Here is a 9,974-nt window from a genome sequence, read left to right as displayed (position 1 = left end):
GACATGGCGGTAAAGATAACCGAAGAATATAAATAATAAAAGGACAGAAAATAGAGTTTATCATTTCTGAACTTTACTTTTCAGGTGACGGGGCAATCAGGACTGTTGTCACCCTAATACGTTGACAAATAAGGTATTCATTCACATATTTCGCCTATGCGGATAAGTGCGCGTTGTTCAACTATGCGCTAGTACATGTATTATACAGTCGTGTTATTGTACTCAGTAGTTTTATATCATACAGTGGGTCATTCCAACAAAAATTGAACACTTGAGCAACGCCAGTGACTCAATCATTTTGTATAATATTTTGCACATTTATTATAATATAATCTTTATAATTATGCATAATCCAAAATAGAACAAAATCTACAGTGCTTAAAGAATGATATAAAAGAGTTATGAAAATATTACACAAAATGTGTGCGTCACTGACACTAATCAAATATTCACTTGCTTGTGGAATAACCCAGAGAAGACATTATAATCGTTTTCATACAGTTACAGTAAAACAGTAGGATCCATTCTGGAAAAAAAGTGGAACATTTGGAACACGTAATCAATTTGACCCATATATGTGGGAGGTGTGCCCGTTGATCGAGTAAGCCTTGACTCTGATCCACCTGGTGGTAATAAAAGTCCCCATTTACACTGGACGGCGTCCTTTCTGCGTCCCTTCTACGTCAAAAATGTTGTCAGGACGCTCAGTGGACACTTAAAACTGCGTCAGTTGTCCCATGGACTGATAATAAGCCAGATTATCATTGTTGTCTTTATAAGAAAGATGGACAGGCGCTGAAGACGAGAAAGGCTAACTGATACAACACAGGATGTTTGAATCCGTTTTCCACAGACGTATGTTACGGCTCTCTTCTGGTCTTCAAATCAGATTCGGTCCCTTGTTTCTAAACTGTTTACAATAGGCTCCGTTCCAAGCGACCGAATTTGATTTGAGGATCAGAAGAGAGCCGTAACAGACGTATACAGCAAAAACTGCGACAAGAGCTGCATTTTTTAAAAAAGGCAAAATATTCCTTCCATAATTACCTCAAAAAATGGATCGGTTCAAGAATTTTAGAAAATTCTGATTGAAAGCTGGTATGAGACCACTAGTAGCTACACGTATAACCGTCAGATTCCCTTATTCTGGTGAAAAATACCCTACCACGGCCCCATTGAGAGAAACAAAAATAATATTTTACGTGCCGACCAATGGCCCATCATTGAGCATTCATTCTGCAACCAAAGAGATGCTTGTGCATCCTTTCTACGGCCACAAGCGATGCTTGTGCTTTCTTTCTGCGACCACAGCGATGCTTGTGCGTCCTCCCTGCGTCCCTTGAGCGACCGTGCAGCGACCAACCTCCACTTCGTTCTTTGTGCGATTGTTTTCAACATGGCGTCCTCGGCGATGCTTGAACGTTCTGTGTGAGATCTTAGCGATCACTGTGCTTTGATTGAGCGTCCAACGGCGACCTGGCCAGTGTCATGGTCGCACAAAGGACGCAGAAAGGACATTAGAGAAAGGTCATTGAAGGTTAAATTTCGTTACTTCTCTCGACATCAGTTTTATAACGTATATAATACATGAACATTATTGGTGCGAACTCGGGACTTTAATCTCCGTATAGTAGCGTTTATACCGCATATGCAGGGGGAAAACTAAAAAAAGGTCGTAATATCGGCCTAAGTAAATAACAATGTAAGTAAATGCTTTATAAAAAACTCAACACTGTAAGTATCTTATATTAGTTCATGTAAGTATGATAAATAAATAAATAAATAAATAAATAAATAAATAAATAAATACAAAATTAATAAAAAAATTGACTTACACAATTGCAGCTATACTGCGAGATAATCGTAAACGTTCCCACAAACAATTGGTCTTATCACCAAACCTGAAGAAATAAACGAGTGGGCAAGCCCCGATTCGTCACAAATCACAAATCACAAGTGGTCTTATCTCCACGAGGCAGCTCACGAGATACACAGACACTGCAGACATAGACTAGCCTCGTTAAAATTATTTAAAAATTGCCATTTGTTTTTTGTCTTTGAGTTCATATTGAGTATCATTCTTGTGTTTATTAAGATTGTCTTATTTAAAAAAAGCAATATTTGCAGCATCCTCTACACTGGAGAAGAATTTGCTCTGCTCGCAAATATACTTATCAATTGTATAGCCAATAAATCTTCTTTGACTACTACTAATATTATGTTTTGTGGGTTACTAGTTACCCGTATCAAGGCTTGCTGCTATATATACTCTCTAAACATTTCAATATTATATATATAAATATACAATTTCTAAACAAAATAAATCATAACTATAATAATAATAATAATAATAATTAAAGTAATAAAAATGATAACAAGTATAATAACATGACTGTTAAGGAATCATCAATCATTGCCGCAAGGGTCAGCAACTCTAGTAACAAAATTACAATTATATGTGTCCTCCGAATTTTACCAGTTTTGTAAATGTAGGCCTACCAGTAAGTGTGCGCACCGTGGAACACATAACTAGATCATTGCGACCGATATTAGTTTATTTCACGATAACCTCGCGACATGGCTTCATCGAGCAAAGGCGCTAGATCGTCCGGTTTAAAGTTCTCCCTAATACCGTGACACTCCGAATGACTCTGGAGTAATACATACTCACTGGCCATGGATAATCTTTTTGAGACCGCTTTAAACAAACGACAGTAAGGTGAATAATACATCCACAGCTTTGCCAAAAAAAAATCTGATCTTCTCATCTTCAGAATTTAACTCTTCTACAACACCGGTGTACTTTTCGTTCAAGCTGTGTTGGGATGTGACAGGAATGGTAGTCCTAGGAATGGAAAACCTGGGTCCCATATGATGAGTAGGCTACAGGTTAGAGATAGTTGGGGTATTGGGGTTAGTATATGGGACTAATGTTACCTGTCCAAAGTAATGGGAAACGGACTATATATGGTTCCTAGCGGACTTCCATTCCTGTCATACCGGCATTGTCTGCAGAGATATCTGTATCCTTTGATACACGTACAACACTGATAACCGAGTTGCTTTTAGGCCACTCAGATTTAAATTCAGACATAAACCGAACTCCTCTAGATCTAACCCATTTCCAGGATTTCACGGAGGCCACACCCCTGTCACAGCCAATCGACTTGATTATCACATCCAGAAAAATGCCTCCGGTTACTTAGAGATGTACTAGTAGTTTTTCCATTGGGCCTATTCAAACACAACCCTAAACGCGAACGCACTGCATTCATTTCACACATACCACATTCATCAATGCGCTCGTCAAACGGCACAATCAAATGTGCATTGCCCGTGCCAATAATTAAATCAGCTTGGGACCTCGTATAAACCTGAGAAAAATTGATATTTGGTAAATGAGGGTAAGCTGACACATTGATAGGTCGATTTGCTGACATACTGATAGATGGGACAACCTAGGATTCAACATAACGTTGCTAGGAGAATAGCACAGCTCTCTTAGTCTTCCATTTTCTCAATTTAATACTTTCCGAGCGAATCGACTTAAAAACTGTGCCTCTACTTCAGCAACCATAGTTTTCGCCAATTTCTCCCCCCCCCCCTTCAATTTTTTTCCTATGGTAATACTATGCCACTATACTCGTAACAAGAGACTTTGTTATTGGAATGCTCTTTTTATTGAAGTAAAATCAAAATAAGAAAGTCACACATTTGGTGTTAAGTAAATAAAGCTATGTATATATATATTTATGTCCATGTCATAAAATGTTTTGTTAACTTATACTAATAATTTAAGTCATTAAATGTTTGTGGGCAACCTTTGTTAAGAATATAACCCACAAAAAGGATGAAATACCCCTATCAAGTGCAAAGTAGTGGCAGTAGAGATGAATTAAATCCTTATTCATTAAAATCAATTACTTTCATTAAGTAATATCAGGAATACATGATACAAATATATTTGTTGTCCACTAAATACAAATGTTAGAGATAAAAGATAAATGTCAGATAAATCCGTGCCAACAGTTCCATATTTTAATTGCTACAGACCCAATTCATAACTCCCAGATGCAAATAATATAAGTATTTAATGGACTAATTACCCACATAATACTGATCACAATTATCTGACTGATGGCATCAAGAAAAATACACCATAACTGACTTTATAGTCTGTGTCCAAAGAAATTCAACTAGTTTTAAATTATCACAATCATAATACTGCCAACAACAGGATTTTCTGGCTATATGGTACAGAGCTAACAAAACTCATCGAGCAAGAAAATTTATCAATTCTCATATAATAATAATAATAATAATAATAATAATAATAATAATAAAAAACATACAAATAAATAAATAAATAACAACACTTTCAACAGATAATTGGTTCACTCATCAATGCGTGAAAAGGAAACTTTTCTAACGTAATAACATGCAAACATACCAGTCACAGTAACTTTTTTCTAAAATAACTTTTCAGTTCAGTGGGAACTTTGCTGCTTCTTACTGATGTAAACATGACACTGAGTAACTAAGAAGGGCTTTAGGGGCAGAATTCGATAACAAAAAATAATACATTGTTTTATCAAACAGTAATTCTGATTTATGCATTTCTGGAAGGTTTCTCTACTAAAGTTTCAAAATCTGCCTAAGTAATTCTAGATAATTAAATCACATAAAATTTTACCTTTAAAATCTCAGGTTAATTTGTACATTAGAACAGTACCATAGTAGTACAGGTAATGTGTAACATCAAAACATATCCATAGTTAAATATTTTTGTAACATACTTTGGTTGAAAAATACTTATCTGAGTGTGATGGTTATAATTTTTTACCTCATTGTATATAAGATGGTTTGAATTCAATACTCAATCGAGCAAGCAAAGAATCTTATAAAGTAATCTTTTGCTCTGTAAATGTATATCTGCAATATAATCAACATGAAAAATATATTGTATCTTCTTAAAATAATATAACACATTATCACTAGCTTAATCTTATGTATTTATACTGAACTTGCAATTAATAACTTGTCTTTTCAAGAGTTTTGAGCAAGATAAAATGTTTACATCGATTTATAAATAATTTTTTCTACTTTTACCTCATTACCCCAAAACACAGTAATGTTTACAGTAGTGTTTAAACAGTTCCAAAGCAGTTTTGATGTCTAGGTAAATGTTGTCAATAAATTACATGTAGGAACATGATTCCCTATCATCAGGAACATGATTTAAATGGCTCTAGATCTGCTCCCTCAAACTATACTCAATGATGTACACATCGCACTCGTCATTAATACAAACTTTCTTTCCACACTCATCATGGACTACTTCACGACCATTAGGCATTACTGTGACCTTTGTCATACCGTAATACTGGAATCCATCTGCTAAGCTTCTCCAAAACCTCTGTTTTCACAGTAAAACAAATGTTATTGCCCTTAATAATAGAAACTGTTTTAAAATATAGGATTGACTTTATTGTATTCTAATAGAGTCAAAACAGGTATTAAGTGATACCAGGACAGACCAACCAGACAGTAAGACTAGGTTCCCATCCCTAGATCGATCTAACAGGATCAGTCCATCTCCATGGGGTTTCTTGCTAAACTGCTTTCAGCTTAAGCGGCTTAGATGTCTGGCACGCCTAGCAGCTTCAAAAGGCGTGACAGACATCTAAGCAGCTTAAGTTAATTGCAATTAAGCAAGAATCCCCTTGGAGATAGTTTGATCCAAAGTTAGTACAATAGACCTCTGGGAATGGTCTCTAAGACTTAAGTGGACACAAACATGTACAAGAGAAGTGCTTAACTGTATGCCATCTTACTGTCACATAATCCTCTTAAACATAATGCATAGCAAGTTCTCACAACAGAAATAAAGTGCAATTTCACATTTCCCATAATTTGCAATAATTAAAAAAGGAACTCATCATGGCACGGTGTAAGAAATTTCTTGTCTTAAGTTATTTAACAAACCGCTTGACTACACTCAAAGCACCCTTTCTGCAATTCAAAATCATTGAAAATTTGATTTTGTTCAAACATATAAAGTTTAGGGGTTTGATCTAGTCATTAATATTGTTCACAACACATTAACACTGTACTTTGTTCCTACTTTTATAGGCAAACTTTCAAGCAATGTCTCCAAGCCTGACACTTGGAAAGGACAGCCAGTTTTTACAAACATGAACATTAGAATTGATGACGCCATACAAGTAAGCCATCCAAATTCAATTTTCAGTATATGTTGCTTGTTTTTATCCTGCAAACAAGTGGAGAAAACCAGAGCACATTCAGACCAAAAAGATCAGCAGACTAAGGCTCTATTCCCATAGATTTTAGATCGATCTATCCCCGCGGGGAGTCTCACTAGATTACTTTCAGATAATCCGACTTAAATGTCCGTCCCGCCTACTACAAGCTGTAAGGGGGTAATTAACTTTCGTGTCCGCCCGGCTGACAGCTATTTAGCGTGAACCCCCAGGGAGTTAGGTCGATCTAAATTAGGTCAATCTAATCTATGGAAATGGGGTGTTACAGATCTGCAGACTAAATATGGCTGATCCACTTAAAAGCACTGCTGCTAATACTCTGATGGTCTCCCCGCCTCCACACACCATCCCTGTAGGGGCCTAGCAATTAAACCTCAGAGCAGAAATAAAATCAGTTTAATGGCATGTGTGGAGGCGGGGACACCATTAGGGAATTAAGCGGCTTGCTTTTAAGTGGGGTCAGCCATATTTAGTAGGCAGATCAGTTAGTCTGCGGATCATCAGTTCTGAATGCCCTCCAAGATAAGATAAATGCTGCACCTTTGTAAACATATGTTATAATTAAGTACATTTGCCCCGTGGATTAATGTCTTAGGTTAACAAATTAGACAAAAAATAAGGTTTTAAGTAGATTGCCTGTGAATAGATTCTGTAAGTGAGAAATCTTAATTTTTTTCTTCAACCAGTTTTACTCCACATAACTTCATCACTCTCCCCCAATTAAATATCAATCTTTTTCTTTATCCAAGAGTTTGTAACTTTGACCTGGATAAAATATTGCAAAAAAAACTATCCCAGAATGGGGCCAAATTTACGTGACCTTGTCTCTATAATTATGGTTGTAAGCTACCCTTATCTCACCATTGGCTCCACTCTGGCTAGGTGTTTTAACACCACTGGAGTTACTGTCAAAATGCTCCAGATCTTCCATCATGGCATTGGCATCGATCATATTGTGGTAGTCATTCTCTAGCATGGAGGCACTATCCTCGTCATTGTCCCGAACTTCAATGGTCCAAAACTGACCAGGTCGCCGAACTTTCCAGTGCTTGTAGCGCCTGTATCCAAAGTACCCTCCAACTGCTAACAATATTAATAGAGCAGCTACACTGCAGCCTGCTATAAGTCCTTTGGTTGGTCCATCTAGTCCAGCACCAGAGGAGGGTGAAGAACAGACTGTTGCTGAAAAAAATTTAGTACAGTCAATGTCACAAGTTGTCTTCTACGTGAATCATAAACATGTGGACGGTGGCAACTGTGGAAGTTTTTGTTTTTATATTTCGTAGCTTACTGGTCTGTTAGAAATTAAGGCTGCATTCCCACAGATTTAGATCGATCCATCTGGATCAACCTAACTCCCTCTGGGTTCATGCTAAATTGCTGTCAGTCGAGCTCGCACTACAGTTAATTACCGCCTTACAGCTTTTAGTAGGCGGGACAGACATTTAAGCTGGTTAAGCTGACACCAATCTAGCAAGACTCCCCAAGGGGATAGATCGATCTAAAAATCTGTGGGAATGCAGTCTACGATATCTCATTCCTTTAATGCCAAAGGAATGATTGTGCAGAAAGTCTGTTTGTTCCAACTTTCAAATGCTACACTAAATTTCCTTAATCTTTTCTTGCTACTAGTAATGCAAATTGGATGATTTTGATGACAGATAAGACTCTGAAAGTCTGTCAGCCTGAAAGAAAGGATTTTAATATGTATGGCTTAAATCTTATCCTGCTGAAATCATACAGTATATATACCACTATGTACCAACCTGAGTCCTGGCAGGGCAGACACGGCCCCTGCTCCTGATCTTTGTAGTACCCAAAGTTACACTGGTCACAATATGGTCCAGCATAGCCTTCTTCACACTCACATAGCCACTCATGTTCAGCTGGACAAATAATACTAAAGTCTGTACTTAAAATTTTAATGCTTTCTACAAAACACAGCTAAGTATGTTATTATATAACTGGGTACATGTATAAAATTTGACTTTTGATAAAAGGTAAAAATGCACTGCCTTCAGGTAAATACAATTACCTGAATGGAGAAATCATTTACTTTTTTAAACAATAATTATGGCATAAAAATAATTGTGACTTATGAATGGCAACTTCAAAGCAGAGAGAGAGAGAGAGAAAGACTCTGACTTACCAGAGATAATACATTTCCCCATGCAGGGACAGTAGGAACAGTAACTTTCATTCTTTGGCCTCACATATCCAGATGCACACTTATGGCACTGGTTTCCTTCATAACCCATCTTACATACACACACTCCAGTTGTTGTATTGCACAAGGGTTCGTGACTGGGAGTTTCAGTACCAGCTTTATCACAATTGCAGGCTACAATAATACAAAAAAATGCACTTTATCATTAATACCAAATATTGGTCAAAATTCATTCATAAATACTCTCAGTACTAAAATTTACCCACATGCTTTTCCTTTTTTATTTCTATGTTTTTAAAATTTTTTTTTACAAATATGCACCGTAAATAAAGTTTTAGGAATAGGACAGTGAACATACTACTAATAAGTTCATAGAGAATATAAATTTCTACCAGGCCCTTACATCTGTCTGGCCCATATCCTTTAGTCATAGTTGTTTGCACCGTGGAGTTGACAGCAGGAGTGGATGAGAACACTGCCTGAACATACACCCAATATCTGGTACCGCTCTCAAGATCTCTGATAACTGATGTTGTTGAACTGCTGTTTGTTACATTGATAGCCTTGATTTCTAACATAAAATATATGATAATAGAATTGCATACATGTAAAATATGGTATATACTCATGGTACTACAATGCATATCGAATTATGTTGTGGATAGACATATTTAGCGTGAATACAACTTCCGCTGCACCTCCTGGTTCTCTTTTGAATAACTAATCCAGAATATCACATACTGCAAAGACACTCTGAACAGGGATTCAAATGTCTGAGGAATATCTTTATTTAAGACAAAGGCGAAGATAGACCCACAATAATCTTTGGACTTTTAGAACAGACACTGCTTTTTTTAACATTTTCACTGATACTTCACTGTTTGATTTACCTCCTTTGGAATCTCCTACATGGATGACATATATCTCCACTGTATTGTTTCCTGATATAGTCGTCCATCTTATGCTGAAGCTCGTCATCTCACTGTTCAGCACAGTAACATCAAACATCGGCCCTGCATATGAAATAGAATGATCTCAATGAATGTCAGTGCAACGTACCAGTAATTCAACCTGCGTTGTACGCGTACAATGTAGTACACAAACGTTATTGTACAAAGTTTTTTCTCCTTTGGAGGAGAGAACCATGTAACGTAATTTTTGTATTTTTTCTATATCCACAGAATTGTTCATAATAGACTTCTTTCTTTATAAATGACACTATACTTACCATTTCTCGCCGACTTTGGCGACGTGTTTGCCCCAGTCAGGTGCTCTGGTCCGGCCAATGCACCCGAAAATACTGGTCCTCTTTGTCCTACCAGCCCCAGTAGGAGAATCCAGGCCAACGCCTGCAAACTTTCCATACCTCGTCAAATAGCATCCAACTCACTTGCCATTTCAAATTTCTGTAAGCGATTAAGCGAGCAAAAAAATATCAACAAGTGGACAAAATTTGTGAATAAATATTTAATGTCATGTTGATTTCTACCTCTTCTTAGTGGAGAGTTCTTCCGTGTACTTCCGTT

The 9,974-nt window shown here is 36.8% G+C and overlaps 1 protein-coding gene across 1 annotated transcript; it reads right to left on the bottom strand.

Annotated features, from left to right (window-relative positions):
- Window positions 1–3,657: 3,657 nt before the first annotated feature.
- On the bottom strand, window positions 3,658–9,966 carry LOC106157732 (uncharacterized). The gene is made up of 6 exons (XM_013533469.3): window positions 9,677–9,966; window positions 9,339–9,461; window positions 8,852–9,019; window positions 8,431–8,622; window positions 8,048–8,167; window positions 3,658–7,463 (listed from the first exon to the last, which is right to left on the bottom strand). The coding sequence occupies exons 1-6, from the start codon at window positions 9,810–9,812 to the stop codon at window positions 7,093–7,095; spliced, it is 1,110 nt and encodes a 369-aa protein (XP_013388923.2). The 5' UTR covers window positions 9,813–9,966; the 3' UTR covers window positions 3,658–7,092.
- Between the last annotated feature and the right edge of the window lie 8 nt (window positions 9,967–9,974).

The sequence above is a fragment of the Lingula anatina genome, chromosome 3 (genome assembly GCF_051362555.1).
Source record: "Lingula anatina isolate TDL-2025a chromosome 3, LinAna3.0, whole genome shotgun sequence".
NCBI lineage: Eukaryota > Metazoa > Brachiopoda > Lingulata > Lingulida > Lingulidae > Lingula > Lingula anatina.
This window is presented reverse-complemented; position numbering and strand designations above follow the sequence as displayed.